The sequence below is a fragment of the Rhinolophus hipposideros genome, assembly GCF_964194185.1.
Source record: "Rhinolophus hipposideros genome assembly, chromosome: 11".
Taxonomy (NCBI): Eukaryota; Metazoa; Chordata; class Mammalia; order Chiroptera; family Rhinolophidae; genus Rhinolophus; species Rhinolophus hipposideros.
In genome coordinates, this window is record NC_138057.1 from 906,419 (window position 1) to 929,924 (window position 23,506).

At 49.0% G+C, this 23,506-nt stretch overlaps 1 protein-coding gene across 10 annotated transcripts in view; it reads left to right on the plus strand.

Annotated features, from left to right (window-relative positions):
- Nucleotides 1-3,104: 3,104 nt before the first annotated feature.
- The window catches only part of FGD3 (FYVE, RhoGEF and PH domain containing 3), a 38,863-nt gene continuing 18,461 nt past the window's right edge, over nucleotides 3,105-23,506 (plus strand). Inside the window, exons 1-7 of one of the 10 annotated variants that reach the window (XM_081065158.1) lie at nucleotides 3,105-3,137; nucleotides 8,184-8,349; nucleotides 12,532-12,708; nucleotides 13,582-14,140; nucleotides 19,556-19,645; nucleotides 20,331-20,467; nucleotides 22,107-22,263. In XM_081065158.1, coding sequence (XP_080921284.1) covers nucleotides 13,652-14,140; nucleotides 19,556-19,645; nucleotides 20,331-20,467; nucleotides 22,107-22,263 — 873 coding nt within the window. In that variant the 5' untranslated portion in view covers nucleotides 3,105-3,137; nucleotides 8,184-8,349; nucleotides 12,532-12,708; nucleotides 13,582-13,651. Of the gene's footprint in view, nucleotides 3,138-8,183; nucleotides 8,350-11,841; nucleotides 12,025-12,531; nucleotides 12,709-13,581; nucleotides 14,141-19,555; nucleotides 19,646-20,330; nucleotides 20,468-22,106; nucleotides 22,264-23,506 lie in introns of those variants that run through there. The other 9 variants (XM_081065162.1, XM_081065164.1, XM_081065166.1 and 6 more) reach the window with 9 other exon arrangements.

The following is a 23,506-nucleotide window of genomic DNA, read 5'->3' on the forward strand; positions in this document are numbered from 1 at the left end:
TCTTCACAATTGTCCCCAGGAACTATTAAGGGTTCAGGGCACAGCTTAGACCATTGAGTTATTGATGAACCAGTTGGACAGAGAAATAGAATATATACCATTAATTCTCTGTGGATACCTCTCCACTGTGGGCTGATGCTCCCCAACCCTAAGTCACCCCTTGCTCTTTTTACTGATGACCATATTATATCACCTACCCTGTTTCCCTGAAAATAAGACCTGGCCAGACAATCAGCTTTAATGTGTCTTTTGGAGTAAAAATTAATATAAGACCTGGTATTATACTATATTATATTATATTATATTATATTATATTATATTGTATTATATTATATTATATTATATTATATTGTATTGTATTGTATTGTATTGTATTGTATTGTATTATATTATATTATATTATATTGTATTGTATTGTATTGTATTGTATTGTATTGTATTGTATTATATTATATTATATTATATTATATTATATTATATTATATTATATTATATTATATTAAAGACTGATCTTATATTATAGTAAAATAAGACCTGGTCTGATATTAATTTTTGCTCCAAAAGATGCATTGGAGCTGACTGTCTGGTGAGGTCTTATTTTCAGGAAGCACGGTATTTATCACCACATACCTAATTACCCAAAACTTAGTGGCTTGAAAGGACAGTAGACATTTATTAACTCTGTTAGTTTTGGTGGGTCAGGAATTTGGGTGCCGGGTGGCTATGGCTCGGGGTGTCTCTTGAGGCTGTGGTCAGACATCAGCTGGGTCTCATTTGATGGCCCGACCGGGGCTGCGGGTCCACTTCCATGTGACTCACTGCTGTGGGCTCAGGGTCTCAGCTGCTCCCCACATGGGGCTCTCCTCTGTGCTGCTTGAGCGTCCTCATGACACGGCAGCTGGCTTCCAGAGCCGGTGACCCAGGAGAGAAGGGCAGAAGCCACAATGTGCTATATGACCTGGCCATTTCTGCAGTGTCCTATTTCTGCAGTGAGGACACTCACCCCTGTCATTTCTGCAGTGTCCCATTGGCTACAGTATTGAGTCAGCCCTATTCACAGTGAACATAGCTACATAAGTACAGGATCATTGGGAGGTGACCATCACTGGGCCATCTTGGGATCTGGCTGCCACAAGCATGTTTCTTCTTGGATGGTGTCACATCCCTGGTAGAGAGACCCCTCCCGTCTTAGGATGAAAGGACTCTTGACTTCAGTTCTGCTTTCTAGCCATGTTCCCCACCCTACTCCACCTTTTGTTCATCACCTGCCAAAACCCCTCACCTTTCAGATGGTAACACAGCCTGCAGCCATACTGCCGGAGTTAATCTCTGACTTCTTAAGCCATTTCTGCACAGCAGGGACCTGGGCCTGCGTCTCCAGGCCCTGATGGGGTCCTGCTGCCAGTCTCCTGGCTCAATCATGTCAGTGTGGGAAGGGCTGTGCTGGGGGATAGTGGCAGACGTTGTCCTTCCTTCCCCTCCTGAGCTGGAAGCATCTGGAAGGTCCACCTGCCACAGGCCAGGCCATCATCCCTCACAGAAACTCCAACTGTGCATCCATCTTCTCTCCATTTTATGGAGTGAGAACTGGAGCTCCAAGAGTCTCAGTGATGTCAACGTTGACAGCCAGTGAGCCATGATGTGAACTCAGGGGCCTCTGAGATACCAGCCACCGGTCCTCTGTCACCTGCTAAATGAGACGTCTCTGAGTCCTCAGTGATGGGTGACAGCTGGCAGGGCCAGATGAACTTGTCCTCACCTTTGTCTGTAGACTCCTGGGGGGGGACACACCGATGGGGCGATGATCTGGTTTGGGTCCATGGCACCCTTAGGGCCCAACACAAGGTGGCTGTCACTGCGTCTTGTCATGGATGTGAGTGAAGGCTCATCAGTGCCTTGGTTGTAGAATCCTTCAAATCTTGGGTTGAAAGGAAGAATATTTGGACGTGAAAGTGGGTAGTGTATCTCACCGTATGCCCGCAAACATCTGGTAAATATTTGGAAGGAGGGAAGTACCAATACTACCAAGGAGGGAAGTAAGTCCCTTCTCCAGCTGCTGTGGGCCTCACTTGTGGAGAAACAGGCCCATGCACTCAGGGGACACACCAGGAAAGGTCAGTGAAAGCTGGAGAAATCAGCTTGCAACTGGCCCCTTTGTGGATTTCCTTTGTCACACTCACGTGTTCCCTGTGGTGAAGCACTGTCCCCCAAGGGGGGCTCTACGGTGATGTGTGTGTGTGTGTGTGTGTGTGTGTGTGTGTGTGAGAGAGAGAGAGAGAGAGAGAGAGAGAGAGAGAGAGAGAGAGAGAGAGAGAGAGAGACAGACAATGAGGAAACCAAGGTCTTCAGAAATGGCTTTGTGTTTTTTCTTTAAAAAGGGCTGTAGGGTTGGATGAAGAAACCATCATGCAAATTGGTGAAAATTCATGGTCTAAGCCTTATAGGACCCCTGTGTCTATGCATTTTCTTTCTTCCTAAAGATCACTCATGGAGCCCTCCCCGTGGGTGCGAGGGGAGGATGGACCTGGCTGGAGCAGCTCCCATGGGGCAGGTCTTCGCAGGGAGGGAGGCTGGCTTCACTCCTGGGAACACCTTGAAATAACCTGTTTTCAGCTGGGCCTCTCAGTTTTCCAAGTATCTATGGTTATTTTCACAGTTCCCACCCCAAAACACCCTGAGGCAGAAGCCTGTGCAGGTTGTTGGGTCCTTGATCTTAGCCTGTGGGGCTGCCGCCTGTGTGGGCTGGGGCAGGTCCCACAACTCAGCCTGCTGGATGCCCCTCTGACAATCCAAGCGTGAGTATTTGCAGGTTTGCTAAGAAACACCCACCAAGGCGGAGGTGGGAGGGTTGCGGCCTCTAGCCCAGAGCTCAGGGGCACTGGAGCAGCTGGTAAACTCTAAGCTGCCCACTGCAGGCCAAAGCGGGCCACTGTGACCTGTGCCTCGGGCAGCGTTCCAGGTGGTTCGGCTGTTTTCACAGATGAGGCACTGGAACACCAGCAAGCTGGGGCGTGTGACAATGCGGAAATGCTCTTGTGCGTCGTTTGGTGACCCATATTGCGAAAACTAGCAAACGGAAGTGTCCTCTGCTGCTTCCTGAAGTCAGCCCCAGAGAGAAGTGAGCACCGGAGAAAGGGGTGAGTGGTGCTGGCTCCGGGGTCTTCGCAGCCCAGATAGCCTGCGCTGGTCTTATAAGGGGTGCTTTTGGGGTCGAGGGCCGTTCAGAGCAGGAGCTGCTGGGAACAGATGTCTTCAAGGCAGGAAGCTGTTGTGGTGGTGCTGAGTGGTGTCTTGTTTGTGTACCTTTGTCTCCCTGTGGTGCCCCTGACATTGTTTGTTAAAAGGCAGGTTATTGTGGGCGTCACAGAATGGCAGGCATGAGAATCCTTGGTAAACGCTGAGTGCCAGAACAGTGTTGGGGTTCGTTTGGATGTCTCAGGCTCTAGCAAGGATGACCCTGAGCCTAGGAGGGGCTGGGGTGCCAGCTGCTGAGCATTCAGGGCGATTCCGCCTCAGCCTGGACGGCTCACCTGCCCGTGCCTGGCCCCACTCCTGTCGCCCAGGCCCGGAGCTCTGTGGGTCTTCCTTACCTGGGCCAAGGCAGGGTGGATGGTCTTAGACAGTCCCTAGCTGGCTGTGGCCTTCCCACACGATGTAGTTCCTCTGTAACCTGCAGTTTAGATAGTGACAGTCAGGACCTGTCTGTGGCAGCATGACAGGGACAGAGGGCCGAGCCCACCAGGGCCTCCTTGGGACCCTACGGTGTGCCATAACAATGTAAGGCGGTGGCCAAGCATGCAGCCCCTGCTCCAGCTCTGCGACTTCGGGCCGCTGCTCCAACCGTCTTGCTCTCCTGCCTGGGAAGAAGGGCCAAGTGGTGCTAGGGTCCTGACGTGAGCACTGTGCTACAAGGATGCTGTGTTCAGGGCATGGCCCCCGAACAGCAACCAGGGGCCCTCACTCAGCCATTCTTACAAGAAAAGGGCCTGAGGCCCACAGCACCCCATTGCTTGCCCCGGACCTTGACCTGCACGCTGCCCAGCTGGGCCCAAACCTAAACCCCCAGGGCCTGACAGCTTGCTGGGTCTGGGTGGAGACGGGTGCAAAGGCAGGAAGTGGTTTGTCCCCAGCTGGGTAGTTGCAGGAGGCCCCAGTTCCGCTGCTTGGGGCTGACGTCTGTCCCTGCACAAAGATGAGCACCTCCTGATATGCAGTGGCCCCTGATTCTGGACAGGACTGTGTGCCCTGTACTCACAGAAGCTCGGACCACAGTTGATCTTTCAAGGTCAGAGATGAGGCCCCAGATGACGGGTGGGGCTTTGCTGCCTTGGGTCCCACGTGAGCTTGGGTTAGGGGTGGCCCTTGACTCAGAACAGTGACCATTGGTCTGGTGGCTGGAGCACATGACTCTGCATCTTGCTACTTGCCTAAGGTAGGCTCTGAAACCCCCACTGACAGCTGAGAAAATTGTCACTCCGCTGTAAAGGGGGTGAGTGTGGGAGTCAAAATGTAGTCTTGGGGCAGTACTGACCTAGGACAGGTGTGAAACCCCGACCTGAATGGAATGTCATTCACCTGCATGGCCCCATCTTCTCACAGCTGTGAGATCCATCCTGGCTCTATCCACTAAGCCCCACCTCCTACCTCTCTCACCTGCGCTCACTCACCTGGCACACTGCCAGCTCTTCAGATGGCTTGGCTTATTTGCCTTCGTGCCGTTCCTTCTGTCTGGGACACTATTTCTTCTGTCTGAGGTGCTGTTCCTCTGCCTAGGATACTTTTCCATCTGAGACACTGTTCCCTCTGTCTGGGACATGTTCCCTCTGTCTGAGGTGCTGTTCCCTCTGTCTGGGACATGTTCCCTCTGTTTGAGGTCCTGTTCCCTCTGTCTGGGACATGTTCCCTCTGTCTGAGGTCCTGTTCCCTCTGTCTGGGACATGTTCCCTCTGTCTTAGATGCTGTTCCCTCTGTCTATAATGCTGTTCCCTCTGTCTGGGACATGTTCCCTCTGTCTGGGACATGTTCCCTCTGTCTTGGACACTGTTCCCTCTGTCTTAGACGCTGTTTCCTCTGTCTTGGACGCTCTTCCCTCTGTCTGGGACATGTTCCCTCTGTCTTAGATGCTGTTCCCTCTGTCTACAATGCTGTTCCCTCTGTCTGGGACATGTTCCCTCTGTCTTAGACTCTGTTCCCTCTGTCTTAGACTCTGTTCCCTCTGTCTATAATGCTGTTCCCTCTGTCTGGGACATGTTCCCTCTTTCTTAGACACTGTTCCCTCTGTGTATAATGCTGTTCCCTCTGGGATGCTGTTGCCTTTGTCTGGGACCCTATTTCCCCTGTCTGAGCTCCCATGTGTGGTGATGACTGGTCATCCAGGTCTACAGTGAGGTGGATGATGAGCAACCTTACAAGTTAGTCCTGGGTACTTAGAGGCCCACACGGAGTCTGTCAGTGCCTAGGACACGAGACTCATGCAGTGCAAGTGTGTGGCTTTGGGATGGTGCATTGCCCTCTGGCCTCCCTTTCACTGGAATAACCTGGTGGGGTGCCATACAGTTAAATGAGACGTCCTGGGGCAGCCAGGCCAGACTCTAAAAGGTGGGGTTTGACCTTCCATAATCTCCATTTGGATATTTTATTTTCAAAATTTGGACTCAGCCAGAGCACGTTTTTGTTTGTGTATGAAAAGTACACATTAGAAGGGAAATAAATGCTGTGTGACATGTTGATTCAATTCATCGATTCATTTATTCACATGCTTACTGGGTCCTGTGTGGGGACCATGTGAAGGAAGTGTGGTTTCCATGTGTGTGGCCAACATCCTGGTGGGGAGTGGAGTGGACAGGTGTGGGGAGCAGGGAGTGTAAGGTAGCACATGCCCATGGCCAGGCTGTTCCCTGAGATGGCTCCTGAGAAGCCTGAGCCCGCATGTGTGTGAGGGAGTGGCAGATTTCAGTGTCGACTGAAGCTTTCGGAAGGTTCCCGTTTGTTTCATTTCATTACTTTCTTTATGTATAAAAATATCCAACATAATCAAAAATAGACAGAATTACATAGTGAGCCCAGGGTGGCTAACAGGAGAGGTCAGGCTGAACTCGTGGAAAGAATGGACCCACGGGGCCTCCCTTCCCTTTGCCTCAAGTGTGGGTGCTGCAGGGGTAAAGTTTTCCCTAAAACTTTATTATAAACAAATTTCAAATATACAGCAAAACTCTAGGAATTTTGCAGTGCCCACCCCTAAAATTCGGCTTGATTTGTCACACCTCTAGCTACTTGGACCAGGAAGGATTTGTTTTTTATTTTAAAGGTTGTGATTTTATTTTTATAGTTGCTTTTTATTTATATGGCAATGGTAAGTGACTACAGTGTTTATACTTCTTCTAGATGAAAGGACAATAAAAACAAACAAAACAAAATAAGTATAGGAAATGTAAAACTTGAAAGTAAAAATAGGAAGTAAAAGAAAAATAGTAAGTAAATATGTAAGTGAAAGAATTAAGTAGGAACAGTGGGCGGGCTCCCAAGCACCCCAGCCCGTCCTGCAATGCGCCAGGCCTCCTTGTCACAGCACCCCCTGTGCCTTCATGGCCTTGTCATCGGAGCTTCTGTTGCTCCAGCCTTGGGCACAAGTGCCCATTACTGCGGGGAGCTGACCAGGCCCTGTGACGGGGACCTTGGAGCTTCAGGCAACACTAAGGGCCGTGTTTCTCTTTACACAGGACGTGGCCCTGGAGGGGGTGGTGTGCAGTGCTGTGTGCTGCATGGGGCTTTAGGGACTTCACAGGAATGTTGTGTCCATTTTACAGACAAGCAAACAGAGACTTGGAGAGAGTGAGCTTACCTGGATGCCCAGCCGTAAGTGGTAGAAACCGATCAGCTGGACGCACAGCCTTGGGCCACTGCACTGCTTCCTCCCTAGATTCACAAAGGAGGGCTTGTAATTTGTTGTGCAGTCCATGAGGGCTGTTGTGCCTGAGGGACCCAGGGGACAGCCTGAGGCCAGAGCAGTGAGGAGTCCAGGCTCCAGGCTGGGTCTCCTCTGGGGCAGGAGGGGTCTCCATGCATCCCCCCTTCCTGCTGGAGTGCCACCTGGAGAGGCGCCAGAGTCTCTGGGATGCAGTCAACCAGGAAATCATCCTATATTTATTACAGGCAGTGCCAGATCCAGGCCAGCCCGTGCGCTCCAGGTGGGTGTGTGGAGAAAAGGCCCGGGTTGAGGCCCAGGGGCCAGAGGCGTGGGATGGGGAGTAAGTTTTAGGTGCTTTTGAGTCACTGTCATCTTGGCGCTAACTCACAGAACTTCTGATGAGAACCTTTCCGCAATGCTTTCTTTTTTTAAAAGCTTTTAAAAATTGTAGTAAAATACACATAACAAAGTTTACTACCTAAACCATTTTTAAATGTCCCATTCAGTGGCATTGAATTCATTCACTTTGTTGTGCAACCATCCCCACCATCCATCTCCAGAACTTTCTCATTTGCCCCAACAGAAACTCTGTCCCTTTAAGCAATAACACCCCCGCTTCCCTCCACCAGCCCCAGCAGCCACCCTTTAACTTTCTGTCTCTAGGATTCCACTAATCTAGGGACCTCATATAAGTAGAATCATGCAGTGTTTGTCCTGTGACTGGCGTATTTCACGAGCGTGTCTTCAGCGTTCATCCACAGTGTAGCGTGTGTCAGGATTCCCTCCCTGTCTAAGGCGGGATAATATTCCATTGAGTTATAGACCTCACTTGTTCATCCTTTCGTTGTTGACGGCACATGGGTTGCTTCCACCTCTTGGCTACTGTGAGTAGTGCTGTTGTGAAAATAGGTGTGCACTTACTTATTTAAGTCTTTGCTTTCAATTCTTCTGGAAGAAATGCCTTCCTGAGGACAGTGACTACATATTGGGATTTGGTGTTGAAACAAATGCAGCTTGTCTAAGCAAAGCTGCAGCACCCCTGGGAGTGTTAGGACTCCCACCTGGCGGTCTGGCCTGCAGGCATCTGTCCATTCACAGGCACGCCAGCAACTGTCACTTCCTTTTTTCATAATTCCTAAGTTTTCTAAAAAGGACCCATCACTGATACAGTTTTCAAAGTAACAGTAACTTTTGAAAGTGATGGTGTGAACTGTTTGGAGGTCCCAGAAAGCAGAAAGGTTGCTGTGTTGATCCATCTCCTTTCTTCCCCACTCAGCTTGCCCTGGTGCCCCCTCCCATGCTGGGGGGTCCCACTGACCTCCATCCCGAAGCATGAGGCCCCTCGCAGTACCTGCGTCCATCTCCGATTTCTCAGTACACAGGATGGATACCCCGGGCCACACCAGCTGCAGCCAGAGCACTTTTCAGGCTGAGGCCCCAAGGCAAGTATCATGCTTCCAGATCCTGACGGTGGAGGGAGGGCGGCTTTGCTAACTGGTTATTGGCCGTTCCATCTGGCATGGCCTTTCTCACTGCTGACATGGCCTCGGTTTCTGCAGCGTCAGCTCCCAGTATGTGATCTGTATGCAGATGTGTGCCACACAGGGGTTCCTGGTGTTGCCCTGTGGCACTTGCAGAATTATTTAATTACCTCCTGAACCACCTGAACCAACCACCTGAACTTGGTGGAGTAAAGAGCAACACACTGAGCATTGTCATCTTACAATTCTGGGGCTGGCAGGGCACAGCTGGGCGTCTCTCACTCGGGGCTTCTCTGGGGCTATTGCCAGACAGTGCTGGGAAAGTTCCAAAGGTTTCCTCTCTCAGGCTTTCCTCTGGCAGCTGCTATGAGCCGTCAGCTGGGGCCTTGTGTGCCAGGGCACCCAGGACATATCAGTGACCAGATAGGGGAGGTTCCTGCCTGTGTGAGACTTCCAGGGTGCCAGGTGACAGGCAGCAAGTGAGACGAGTATGACAGCGGTTTTAGCAGGGCTCCTGCACTGCTCCCGAGAAGATGTCTGGCAGAACGTGGAGCTGGGTGATGGCAGCCTCAGGCGCTGAGGGTCCCGTGCCCTGGCTGAATCCTGCAGCAGGCACAGCTCACGTGGGGTTGGCTCACCTGGGGTAGGCAGTTGCCAGCCTCATTCGGCTCAGGCTGCTCAGGGCTTCTAAAGGGAGAGCTGAGTGTCCAGGTAGAGAGAACAGATAACAGCTCTTGGGCACCCGCGTGGTGACAGGTCCCCAGCCCTGGGGGTTCACATGAGCCCAGAGCCCAGTCAAGGGATTGAGAGAGGCATGTCTGAGGGGCCCAGGGGCTACTTCCTTCCAGTGTAGTGTGTGGCCAGGACCAACCTCAGTGCCCTCGTCTGAAGCACCCACTTCAGTTACTGTGACTGGGCAATGGCCCAAAAGTGCTCAGCATTCCTCCTGGCACGTGGTATGTGTGTGTGCCAGACTGTGTGTTTATATGTACTTGGATGTGTGCACATGTGTGTGTTGTGGAGGCAGGTGTGTATGTGTGTTTGTGTGAGCATTTGTGCACAGCCCCTCCTCTCCTGAGCAGTGTGGAGGGGAGGCTGGAACTGGCCTGGCCCTGCTTTGGTGCTCACGTTGGCCTGGGAAGGGAGCTGGGAGACCAGCCCTGAGCTGAGGGAGGCCGTGGGCTGCGTCCCTCAGCTGCCTGAATCGTACCGGGGTGGTCTCGGCCGTTCCCCCTCCAAGACCTCCTCAACCCTGTGTTCTGCTCCCCGAGCCCTGGACTCTCCTGTCTGGCCAAGCATTGTTTGGCTGCCCTTGCACGAAAGCCCTTGGAAGATGAAATGGTCAGGGCTTAAGGGCCTTCAGTGGAAGTGTGCACCCCTCTTCTCTGCCCTGCTCGTGCCTCCCCAGGTTGTGGGCCTGCGATACACCTAACCACCACCCTCTGTGTGATTCATTGTCCCTTCTGTAGTAAGAAAAATGATACTGGGGAATGTCAGCAACTCCCCAAGTTCACACAACTCAGATGTATCACCTTCTATGAGGCATAAGTGACACAATTAACTGCGTGTTTAAAGTGTATAATCTGATGTTTTGACATACGTGACACTGTGAAACTATCACCACAGTCAGGATCGTAAGCATGTTTGTCACCCCTGGAAAGCTCCCTGTGCTCCATTGTAAACCCCACACCTCACCATGTCCACCCTTCCTTCCAGGCAACTGGTCTGCTTTCTGACATCAGATTAGTGTGAATTTCCTAAAATTCTATGTAAATGGGAAGCAAGTAGGTACTTTCTCTTTTATCTGTCTCCTTTCACTTAGCATCATAATTTCTAGATTAACCCATATTGTTGGGAAGCATTCTTTTTTTCCTGAATGTTCTGAAAAGGTTTGTACAGAGTTGGCATCATTTTTTCCTCAAATGTTTGATAGGATTCCCCAATGAAACAGTCTAAGCCTGGAGTTTTCTGTGGAAATATGTTTAAATATAAACATTTCTTGTGCTTGGTATTTACTGAGCTTCTTAGATCTGTGAATTTATAGTTTCCATCAAATATGGAAAAACTTTGGTTATTATTTCCTCAAATATTTTTCTATCTCACTTCTTTGAGACTTCAGTTAAATATGGTGACTCTGATCACACATATTACACTGCTTGAAGTTTCCCTATGTCACTAATATTGTCTCTGTCTCCGTCCGAGTCTCTCTTGCTCTGTCCTCTTGGGGACCTCCTGTGGTCTCTCCTAACTCAGTAATTCCTCCACAGTGTTTTATCTCTCATCAGTCCCTTCCAGTGGGTCTTGATCTCACACTTCGTGGGTTTTACTTCCAGAGTTAGGTGTACATCTTTTTATATCCTCCACATCTCTGCTGACCTTTTGAACATGATGGAATGTGGGTACCATGGCTACCTTAACATCCAAGTTCAGTGTCAGCTAAAGGTCAGTGTCACCTCACTGACTCTTCCTCCTCACTGTGGTTGTGTATTCCTGCCCTCTGTGTGCCTGGTAATTTTTGACTGGGTGCTAGACACTGTAAATCTCACCTTGTTGGGCACTCAACATGTTTGTGTCCCTATAATTGTTCATGAGCATGGTTCAGGGATGCAGTTGAGTTGCTCATAAACAGATGGGCTTCCTGTTAAGATTGGTCAACATCAGTTAGGTAGGACCGGATCAGAGATCACTGTAGGGCGAATTGTTCCCCACACTGAGGCAAGACCCATCCAGGTTCTCTAACGCCCTGTGGATCCTGGGCTTTCCCACCTGGCCCATGGGCCAGTGAGGATGGGCATGTGCCCTACCTGTGTGAATGCCAGCTGGTGTTCCCTCCACCCTCAAAGGAGTTTCTTTCTCCAGGCTTGTGGTTTCTGCACACCTGTGCTGAGCCATCACGAGGGCCCTATTCAACTCTCCTCTCTCTGTGCCATGCTCTCTGCCCCAATGCTCTGCCCTGTGACCTCCAGCTGCCTGGGTCTTCCTGGATTCTCAACTCAGGTGTCTACCTGGGGTCCCCTTCACCGGGAAGAAAGCTGGGGAGACAGAGAGTACACTACACTGGTTACCACTTCTTAGGAGCATGGGGATTTTCTGCCTAGTGTAGAGTATCTCTCAAGCTGTTGTTTTATATGTTTTATCCAGGTTTGGGTTATTTTAGGCAAGAGACTAACTCCGGTTTCTGTTACTGCCCCTTGACCAGAAAAGTAGGAGAGCCTGAGGTGGGGTTGCCGCAGGCTCAGCCTGGTGCCAACTGCCTGCATTTGGACACACTGAAGCTGAGTGCATGGCCCACATTCCAGCTGGCATATTTTTACTGCTCTGTCATGTCTGATTTCTGGAAACTTGAGTTTATCTCCTGTGCTATGAGAAGAATGCAGCAAACCATGTATTTTCTGTTTAGAAATCTTAATATTTCTCCCCATTAAGCTTGTTAAGAATGTGGCAGTGGCCAATGATACATGTGTATTCTGCGCTGGTTTGGGTGTCGCTTAGAGAAAGGTCTGCTCAGAAGTAGCCTGGCCGCAGGAGAGGGGAGGAGGCTGCCGCACAAGCTGGAGTTGGTGCTCGGCCACCTGGGCTCCTGCTTCACTTCCCTCTGAGCTCTGCCCCGAGGCGTTTCTGCCGGTGACGTGATGTGTGAGTGGCAGACTCTGGGACACCTCTTGGTTGTGGGTGTGAGACTTGCATCTCCATAGATGGTTCTTTACTCTGTTTAGTGAGTGAGGAGGGGAGTGTGTGAAGCAGCTCCTGGTAGCACAGCAGGGAGTGTGTCTGGGAGGGCGTCAGCGAGGTGTGTGGGGTGTGTGCTGGGAGGTGCGTGGTGATGCCCGCCGGCTCTCCGTGCACTTGGTGGGCTCTGCCTCCCTGGTGTGGGCACTGCATGGCCAGGGACAAGCTCGGTTCTGAACCCGGAGCTTCAAACCAGGGCCCTAGGGGCTGCCGCACACTCCCAGCCATTGCCTCAGGTGCCCGCTGTGCTGGGGCCGGGGAAGCAGCGTGCTGCCTTCACTCCACAGGCCCTGTCACCTGCCTGGGGTCCATCACGCCCTTCCACCCTCTCTATTTAGAACCGGGCCTGTCACCCTGGCTGCTCCAAGTGCCAGTGGAGAAAGTGGCTTTCATTTTCCTTTCATGTTGTTGTAGAACCTCCTGAACTACTCTGCTTCAAACCTGCTGGACAAGAAAGAGATTTTCAGTGAATCCCCTCAATCCCCGAGAGTGGTCTGGGACGGCCAATTGAAACCCTTGGAACTTGGCCATCAGGGAGCCAGGTACCCTCCCACCAGCTCAGCAACCTCACCGGGTGCCTGTGGGCATCAGGTAAATGGCCTGTCCCTCAGGGATAAGTGACTATCGCTCCTGGACTCTGTCCTCCTCCACAGCTCCACTGCAGGTTTAAGAGGAAGATGTCAGAGAATGTCAGTCTCACTCTGGGCCAGTACCACTCTTGACCCTTGTAAGCTAACATCCTGTGCATTCTCTGTGCACCTAGAATTACACTTGAACTTGCCTCTGCTCACAGAGGGCTTCCACGTGAGGCAGGATATGAAGGCATGTCCTCCAGTGCAAGTGGGGAAGAGGAATTTGAGGCAAAGCCCCTCTGGCCCCGGGTTCTCTAGAAGGAACCTGGTCACCAGTGTGACGGATAGTGGCAGTGATGGTGAGGAGGTGTTTTGATGGGGATCCTGCCTCACCTCAAAGCCACATCATAGCATAAAAAGCAGTGTGGATGCCAAAGCACGTTATAGACCCGATCCACTGTGCTCATGACGGTCATCGCTCCTATTTTGCACATATATTTTGAATTCATTGAACAGCAGGTAGCTTCATAGTCTAGGATCCCTCCCTCTCCACTCCTCCCTCCTTCCTACTCCTCCTTCCCTCCTCCCCTTCCCTCCTTTTCCCCTCCCTCCATCGCTCTCCCCTCTTTCCTCACTCTCTCATTTTCTCCCTCCCTCTCTCTCTTCCTTCCTTCATTTTTTTATGTAGAAGAAATTTATTACTAAAATGCAGTGCTTTCCATTAGCCATTGCCCAAAAGTCTGACTAGATAGGAGCAGCTGAAGCTGGCTGGGCTGTTCACTTCACACAAGGCCTAGCTTACCTCCTTCATGTTGACTTTCTCTGGGGAGGCACACCCGTGGGCTGGTCCACGGCCTAGCTGGCATTGACTGTGCTCATTTCTCCCTGACAGGAAGCACCCCCAACCTGGCCATCCCTCCTTTTAGCCTCCCCCACAGAGCTCAGAGAGCTCAGCTTTGAGGATGGAGTCAGGAGGAGGGTCTTCAACAGCCCTGGGCCCCATGGCCACCCCGGGTGGGGTAGGAGCTGGGCCTGGCTGCTTCTCCCTGGATCTGCCCAGCACAGACCCGGGGAAGCTCCAAGCACTGCCCGTCAGGCCTGGAGCCCATGGTGAGGGCCATACCTCTGAGAGCCCTAGTGGTCGGGCTGCTGTGGGGGATGGCCCCCCAGACATGGGCTCCATGGGAGAGCCGAACTGCCATGCTAAGAACCCTAACCGGGACAGCGGGATTGCCAGCCCATCCTGTAGCATGGCCTGTGAGCCCTTCCCCCGCAAAGAAGACAGTGAGGCAGGCCTGGGCCCCACCCTCCTGCAGCTGCACCCAGAGATGGCCCCAGACAGCAACGCCTCCGGGGAAGAGGCCGACAGCGATATGGGTGAGGACAGCAGTGAGGAGCCCGAGCCGGAGAACAGCTCCCCAAGGGCCGGCGCAGACCCGGCTCCAGCCAAGGTAGGCTGCCCTCCTGCCTGGGGAGGCAGGGCTCCTTTGGGGGGGGTGAGGTATACAGTGCTAGTTATCTGGTGCCCACACAGACACCACACTTGGAGAGGCCCCTTCTCTGGGTTGGTGGGCAGGACCTGGGGACAGACCATGCAAGCCAGCACCCCGACACCTCTCACCGACCTCAGTCCTGCGCCTGCTTTCCACGGCTGCACAGCGGCACAGGAACCGCACCCCAGGGTGGCCTGGCAATCAGTCTGAGTGGTAACAGTGCCAATATCAGTGCCCTTTGCCCAAGCTTGCTGATTACCTTGCAGAACCCCTTTGAGGAAGGCAGAGTGAGGGTCACCCGTTTTATGAAGGGGGAAACCCCAGAGTTGTCCATGGGCTAGGCAGAGGCAGGAAGAGAGCCTGGGCACATGCGTGGCGCCCTGGGCATGCGTCCAGGAGAGCACCTGGGTCGAGGAGTGCTGGGTGGGCCTGACAGAAAGCTCACATGCATCCCTTTAGCGTCCTGGGCTCTGGACAGGGAAATAGAGCAGATAGCCCCTGGCTCAGAGAGACCGCCTGTGCAGGGGAGAACGCGCTGGATGAGCTGCAATAACTGGGTCCCCAGATGAACCCGGTGCTGACAGACGGCTCAGGCCTGCAGGCTCCTGAGTGCAGAGGTTGCTGGCTAACATGGCAGCAGGGGGAGATAGGCTGGGAGGCCAAGAGTAGCCGTGTGCCTGCACGTTGTGAGCCAATTTCCTGGGGCTGGGCTGGGTTCAGTTTTAATCTAGGTTTATCACTATTTGAGTGTGGTGAGGCCAACAGGTCAGGAGAGGATGGCCACTAGAGACAGCTGGTTACACACACTTCCCAAGAGGAGGGGCATGCCACCCCCTAGAGCCAGGTGGGGAGGCACAGCGTGAGTCAGGAGGCCGAGTAGGTGGGGGAACTGAGGGCAAGAGCCTTCTCTGTGATTTCTGAGGGAAGGTACAGGTGGGGCAGCCGAGCAAAATTAGGATTGGCCAGTCTGAATAACTTCTGCAGGCTCTGCTCTGGCATCCAGACCTGGGTGATTAGGGCAGGAGGATGGGGAATAGCAAGTATGGAGGTAGTTGGCATGTGGGCCCTGGATGGGTTGGTTTGCATATGAAAGACATGCCTGCAGACAGGTCCTTTACATCCAGGAATCAGCTGTCTGTGGGAGTGATAGGCCCTCCAGGTTAAGCAAGGCCCCTAGAAGTCAAAACATCATTAAAAAAAATAAATGAATAAGCGATGTGTCTACCACAGGCCCCACCATCCTTGATTCTCAAGGTGTGCTCCAGGGAAGCTGGCTGCCTCAGTCTGCCAGGTCCTGGGGGCGAGTGCAGACCCAAGACCTGGCCCCATCCTGCCCACACAGGCTCTGGGATGCTCCCAGGACCAGACGCTTGCTGGGGAAGGCCCTAGTCTTTGTGTCGGTAACATGAAAAGGTCATATTACTCTGCCGCTGGTGGGAATGGGTCTCTCTTCTCTGTCATGGGGTTCAACACGCACTGGCCCAGTTCTCGGGGTGAGGCTCTGGACCAGAAGCCCAGGGACCTTGTGCATCATGTCCCCCAACAAGGTAGAATGGGAGGGTGCTGACATAGGGAGGTGATGCAGGTCTTCACACATGTCAATTTGGCCTTTATTATGTAGAGTTAGTTTCCTTTTTCTACTCCTAGTTTGTTGACTGTTCTTATCATGAAAGGATGTTGAATCTTGTCAGATGATTTTTCTGTATCAATTGAGATTCTCATGTATTTTCCCCCCTTCATTCTGTTAATGTTGGGTATTACACTGATTGATATTCGTATATTGAACCATTCTTGCATTCCAGATATAAATGCCTTTATTTATTGGACATGGTACATGATATTTTTAATGTGTTATTGAATTCAATTTGCTAGTATTTTGTTGAGGAGTTTTGCATCAATATTCATCAGGAATATTGGCCTATGGTTTTCCTGTAATATCTTAGTCTAGCTTTGGTATTAAGGTAATGATGGCCCCATAGAATAAACTTGGAAATGTTCTCTCCTCTTCAATCTTTTGGAAGCATTAATTCTCTAGTGAAGCCACCAGTTTTTTTGTTGTTGGGAGTTTTAAATTGCTTATTCAATCTCCTTACTCATTATTAGTCTGTTCAGATTTTCCATTTCTTTGTGATTCAGTCTTGGTAGGTTGTATGTTTCTAAGAATTTATCCATTTCTTCTATGGTATCGAATTTTTCATAGTATTCTCTTCTAATTATTATTTTTATTTTTGTTGCATCAATTGTCATGTTTTCTCTTTCATTTCTGATATTGAGTCTTCTCTTTTTTTTAGTTAATTTTAATGAAGGGTTTGTCAATTTTATTGAACTTTTCAAAAAATAATTCTTAGTTGATTTTTCCATTGTTTCTCTGTTCTCTATTTCATTTATCTCTGCTCTAACCTCTGTTGTTTCCTTCTTTCTGATTGCTTTGTGTTTAGTTCTTGTTTTTCTGGTTTCTTGAGTTATAGTTAGGTTGTTGATTTGAAATCTTTCTTCCTTTTTCATGTATACATTTACAGGTAAAAATGTCCCTCTCAGCACTGCTTTTGCTGGGTTCCATAAATTTAGTATATTGTGTTTTCATTTTCATTTTCTCACAGTATTTTCTAATTTCTTTCATGACTTGGACTCTTGTTTAAGTGTGTTGTCTAATTTCCACATATCTGTGGATTTCCCAATTTTTCTTGTGTTATTGATGTCTAGTTTTATTCTCTTGTGATTAGCAAAGATACTTTATATGATTTCACTCTTCTTGAATTTGTTAATACTTGTTTTGTGGTTTAACATGGTCTGCCCTGCAAAATGTGTCACATGCATTTGAGAAGAATGCATATTTTGCTGTGTTCTGTATATAGCTGCTAGGTCCCTTTGGCTTCAGTGTTGTTGAAGTCCTCTGTTTCCTTACTGATATTCTGTCTGCATGTTTTATCCAGGATTGAAAGTAAAGTATTGAAGTCTCTTGCTGTTATTTTGTTACTATCTGTTTCTCCCTTCAATTCTGTCAAAGTTTGCTTCATATATTTAGGATCTGTGAGGGTTGGTGCATAAATACTTATGATTGTTATATCTTCTTGGTGAATTGGTCCTTTTATCATTATATAATGTTCTTCTTTGTATCTTATAACAGTTTTTTATTTAAATTCTATTTTGTCTGACATAAGTAGGGCCACTCTTGTTCTCTTGTTGGGTTACCATTTGCATGAAATATCTTTTTCCATCATTTCATTTTTAGCCTATGCGTGTCCTTAAATCTAAAGTAAGTTTCTTGTGGATAACATATAGTTGGATGTTATTTTTTAAATCTATTCAGCCAATTCATGTCTTGATTGGGGGGTTAACCAATTTACATTTAAAGTAATTCACATTTTATTTTGAACTGATAACTTCAACCGCGTATAAAAACTCTATGTCTTTACAGCTCCCCTTCTTGTCCCTCTGTTACTGATGTCACAGATCACATATTTATATATTCTATGCTCATTAACAAATATTTATAGTTTTTAAATGTTTTTATCATTTAAATTCAATGTATCAAAATTACAACTGTACACTTACTGTATTTGTCCATGCATTTACTTTTATCAGAGAACCTTATATTTTTATATAGCTTATGTTACTGTCTACCATTTCACAACTTGAAGAACTACCTTTAACATTTCTTGTAGAGCAAGTCTAGTGGTAATGAACTCTTCAACTTTAGGAAAGTCTTAATTTCTTCATTTTAGAAGGACAGCTTTCCTTGGTACAGTATTCTTGGTTAACAGTTTTTTTTTCCTTTTAACATATTAAATGTATCATCCCCCTCTTTTAAAAAAATATTATAATGGATCTCAGTGTGGTCCTTTTTAGATTAATCCTAGTTGGAGTTATTTGAGCTTCTTGAATTTGTATATCCATTTCTTTACTCAGATTTGGGAAGTTTTCAACCATTATTCTGTGAAATAAGCTCTCTGCCCCCTTCACTCTCTTTTCCTGCTAGGACTCCCATAATGCATATATTGATCTACTTGTTAGTGCCCCACAAGTCCCTTAGTTTCTCTTTGCTTTTATTCATTCCTTTTTTCCTTTTGCTCCTCTGACTCGATGATTTCAAATGATCTATCTTCAAGTTTACTGACATCTTCTTCTGCCTAATCAAATCTGATGTTAAATTCCTCTCATGAGTTTTGTTTTTTTTTTTTTTAGTTCATTTATTGTATTTTTTAGCTGTGTAATTTTTGTTTGGGTCTTTTTAAAAATAGTTTCTATCTATTTGTTGATATTCTCATTTTGTACATGCATCATTTTTCTGATTTTGTTTAGTTATCCATCTGTGTTTTCTTTTAACTCATTGAGCATCTATATGACACGTTTTTGTTTGTTTTTGTTTTGTTTTGTTTTTGCCAGACATCTCATAGATCTGTTTGTCTTTAGGGTTGGTTTCTGGAGTTTTGGATTTGGGGTTTTTTGTTTGTTTGTTTGTTTATTTGTTTGTTTACCTTTGATTGAGTCATGTTTTCCTGTTTCTTTGTAATTTTTGCTGGACTTTGGGCATTTGGAAAACAACCACCTCTCCAGTCTTTGCATGCTTGCTTTGTACAGGCAAAGACCACCAGTCAACCTGGCTGGAGATCCTAGTACCTCTTAAACCTTTTCTGATTTTTCATTCTTCTGGCACCTGCCAGCAGAACATCAGCTCTTGCCTCTGTTTTCAGTGGCTTTTAAACTCTGGCATTGGTCATGTCAACACTCCAACAAAACAGAAACCAGTCCCTCAGGCAGCCCCCAGACAAGTCAGAACACTGGATGCACAGTTCACTCTTTTGTTTCCATCCTGAGGGAGGAGACCCCATATAGGGGGTTTCCTTCCACTTGTGCCATGCTATGCTCTATGAGAAGGACATGAAAGGGATGCCAAATGCTGCCAGTTTTCCTACCCATTTGTGGGAATCTCTTCTTGACTTGGGAGCTGTAGCTTCTCTTGTGGTCTCTTGAATTCTCACAGAGGTATTCTGGTCCATATATTGTTGTTAACTCCATGTCTCTGTGGAGGAAGAAGGGCCAGTGGCTTTTCAGTCGGCCATCTTGCTGGCATCACTCCACAATATATTTGATGTGGCTGCTGCAGCTGCTCTGTCATCAAAGCGGCAGGAAGCTAAAGTCATCTCTGGGCTGCAGATGCTTTTGAGGGATTGTCAGAGACTGTTGTGCCTGCCCCAGAAATTCCCTAGAGATTCCATCTTTGAGAACTGAGCCCCCACATCCCAGTCCCAGCAGCCTCCTCTGGCCCCTCTCCACCCCTAGTCATCCCTGGTGCACAATGTGCAGCCCTTGTCAGACTTGCCTGGTCAAGGCTCATCTTCCCCAGATGAGCTGTGGCTCTTCTCTCCCCAGTGCTCTGAGCCCCAGAAGCTGCTCCACATCGCCCAGGAGCTCCTGCACACCGAGGAGACCTACGTGAGGCGGCTGCACCTGCTAGACCAGGTAGCCCTGCTGGCTGGGCACACCTTGGTCCACTTCCAGCATTTCAGTGGGCAGTTTCACTGGCAAATTCCCTATCTTCGCATTGGCTAGGCCTTATAGTTGAAACACCAATGACTACTAAAAGTCAGACAAATTGAGTATCCTCCAGACACATGTACTTTTTGCTTTCAGAGCTTCTGGCTCTGGGGCAAAGGTCCTGTTCAGTCCCCTCAGGGACCTTTCTTCCTAGCAGTCACATTATCTGAGCATGTCAGTGGCCTCTGGACACCTTTCTGCCTGAGTAGTTGGGAATGTGGGTGGCACTATCTCCATTCACATGTCAACATGGGATTTATGAGCACAAGAAGTAAGACTCCAAAGAAAACCAGGGTGATGAAAGGTGTTGCTTCTGTTTGTAGCTCACAAAGCAGAGAAAGAAAATCAGAACCTTCCATTTCCCATGAGAGGTAGATGGAGGAAAGCTGGCTTGTCCCCATCTGGAGGGAACTGTCCTTGCCTCAACCCCAATCCTTAGCCATAAGTAAGTTTGCTTTAAGACCATAAGGTTGTTTGAGCCACTTTGATGAACTGAGAGGTTTATTAGGGAAAGAGGAAGTGGTCACAGCGTCTCCTGAACATTCCCACCTGCAGCAGAAGCACAATCCCATCTGTGGTGACCCTTACTCAGTGACCATTGTGTGCCCAGGTTTTCTGCACCCGGATGACGGAAGCAGGGATTCCTTCAGAAGTCACCACAGGCATCTTCTCTAACATCTCCTCCATCTATCGTTTCCACGGGCAGTTCCTCCTGCCTGAGCTTCAAACACGGATCACGGAGGAGTGGTGAGTGTGGCTCACAGCACACAGGAAGTGGGGGCTGGTGTTGACCAGGGAATTTGTCTCCAATACTGTTGGTAGTTGAGGGTCCTGGTGATTCAGTCGTGGCAATTTTTTCCAATTATCTTTGCCAAGTGGCCTCTAAATCTGGATTTTGTTTTCCTTAAGTCTAGGCAGACTCTTGGGAGGCCTATCTCATGGTGCCCTGGGCTCCTTCTCCACCAGGTCCTGGGCCACCCTGAGGTACCTGGTCTCACTGCTACTTAATGTCTCCTAACCTTAGCTTCTTTGTCTGAAAATCAAAGGGACTTTAATATCTGCTCAGGGCTTTGTGGGATTTTAAACGAGTTTGATGTCTGCAAGCACCGAACAGCTAGCAAACATTGCTGGTCAGTTCATTTTCCCTGCTAGTGGATACTCCACCTTTGCTTTTAAAATTGGATTTGCCCCCTCAACAGTGCACCGTGGATCCTCCTGCTGCCCCAGGGGGTCTGTCCTCCTGTCCTCCTCCTGCTTCTGTTCATTCTTAGTAGAGGGCTGGCTCGGCTGCCTGATTAACACCACAGGCATGGCACCGCACGACCATTCTCCTCCTTACGTGTTTCCTGCTAAGTTCTGGGCACTGCTGCAGCTTTGCTTTGTGGCTGCTGCTGTCTCCCCTTTTTGCAGACCTGGCTTGATCCAACTGCCATTCCCCTGCCACATCAGCAGCACTGGGAGAGGCCAGAGAAAGCACGGGGCTGTGGCTGGCCAGGGTGTGTCCCTCACCTGTAAGTCTCAGCCATGCAATGCGTCAGGTTGTAGATCTTTAGAGGGACCAGCTGCACCTGCAGAGCAGGTTATACTGTGTCCCCAAGGCCATTGGATTAAAGCTCAGGACTGGACTGGCCTCATGGATGACAGTCCACAGCGGCTAGAAATGGGTCTTCTACTCTGGCCCTACACAGACTGTCAGTGCACAGATGCCCATGTGGCACCTGGTGTGGTCACACACAGGAGCCCAGTGGCTTGCCTGCCCACCTTCACAGGCGGTGGGCCTTTGAGTTAAATACCTGAGCACACAATTCTAGTAACGTGGCAGTGATGGCTCTGTGTGTGTGCCTTTTGCCTTTCTTTTTGGTGATTTATTTAGGACAATGCTCCCATAGTTCTCAGGCCAGGTTATTAATATATTTTTATGCTTCTTGAAACTTACTTCCACATCCCTGTGGAGACCACTGTCAGAGCGCACAGTGCAGCTTTCCCTTGATGGTACCAGCCTTGGATCGTCTCATTTTTCCTAACTTTTGCTCATTTGAAAGGAGTAAATGGAGTTTCCTTGCTTCTGTTAGATAACTGTGGCCAATCATTTGAGTAGCTCCATTCCTGACACCTCCTGTTTTTGAGCACTGGTTCTGTGCCTGCACTGCTGAAGTGTGTTACATGGTCTCTCGTCTACCTCTCAGTAACACACTATTTCCTACCCCATGTAACGTGTGTGTGTGGGGGAGGGCAGGCGGGGAACTAAGGCTCAGAGTGTGACCCATTTGCTCTCATCACACAGAAGTAAGAGTCAGGTCTCCACCCTGTAGCCTCCTGGTGAAGTCCCATCCCACCCAGCTCCTCACCTGAGTTGTTTCTCAGATGATCTCACCCCCCCACAAAGGGACATGAATCCTCGGCTTGGGGACATCCTGCAGAAGCTGGCCCCATTCCTCAAGATGTATGGAGAGTACGTCAAGAACTTTGACCGGGCCATGGGACTGGTGAGCGCCTGGACCCAGCGCTCGCTGCTGTTCAGGGACGTCGTGCACAGCATCCAGGTAGGGCCCTGCCCCGGCTCAGGGACACGGTACTGGGCTCGTGGGTTCATGTGGGGAAAATTATTACCCTTATAGGATGTGTCCATCTGCTCTACTGATGCTTTGAGTCTTAACATAATTCCCAGAGACAAAGCATCATTCTCATTTCCCTGGTGGGGGAACCAGGGCTCAGAGAGGTTGTATGCTCTGTATCGTCACAAACCATTTGTATTATTTGATAGAAGCTGGATCCGAACACCAGTTCTTCCTCCACGTGCCCCTCAGTGGCTAGCGCAGACCTTTGGGAAAATGTGGCATTGCTCTTTTCTTTCCCTTTGTCTGCAAACAGCCTGTTCACATTGGGTGGCTCTTGTGTTCTGTCGTGTTGCCCTTTTTCTTATTAATTCACATGGCTTTTATTTATTAGGAATGTTAGCTGTTACTGTCATATGTGTTACAAATTATTTTTTCTCATTGATCTTTCATTTTTTATAGAAAATTTTTGGTTTTTAATTAGCCACATTCACCACCTTTTCTTTTTTTTTAAATTGTTTCAGGTGCACATTTGTCAACTTTTAAATAAAGTAATGCTTTAAAAAATCTTTGAAGTAATACTTATAAATGCATTTTTTCACTTCCCCAAATTATATAAATTATGTTTTTTTATAATGTATGATTTCATTTTAAAAATTAAAAATGCTATCCCAGAATAGTGTCCAGATGGATTATGGTATGAGGTAAGAATCTAGTTTTATTTTTGTGATTAGTTAGCCACTTGTCCCAACATCACTAGTACACACACACACACACACACACACATGCACATACATGCACATACATGCATACAGACACGTGCACACACACATTCCTCAATGTACCCTGGAGGGTGCATGGGCACTGAATCACTGTGCCGAGTGTTTGGAGGCCAGGCCTGGATTTGGGGTGACCCCTCGATAACATTCTGTGTTTTGCCAGATCCACTGTCCTCAGGTCAGCCGTGCTTTCTGAGGGTGCAGCCCTGGATCCCCCAGTGTGCCCAGCACCCCTGTACCTCCCCAGGGAGGACAGCTCTGACACTGAGTCCTCCCTTCTCCCTGCTGCCCGCACCTTCTGAGCCCTTCCCCGCTCACTCACATCTTGGCACTCCCAGCTCTCCCCATGGAACAGTTTCCTCCAAGCTGTGCCTGTGGCTGACCCACGGTCCTGAGCTACCAGAGACCGAGGGCGCATGATCGCCAAGTCTGCAGGGTCTGGTCACTCAGCT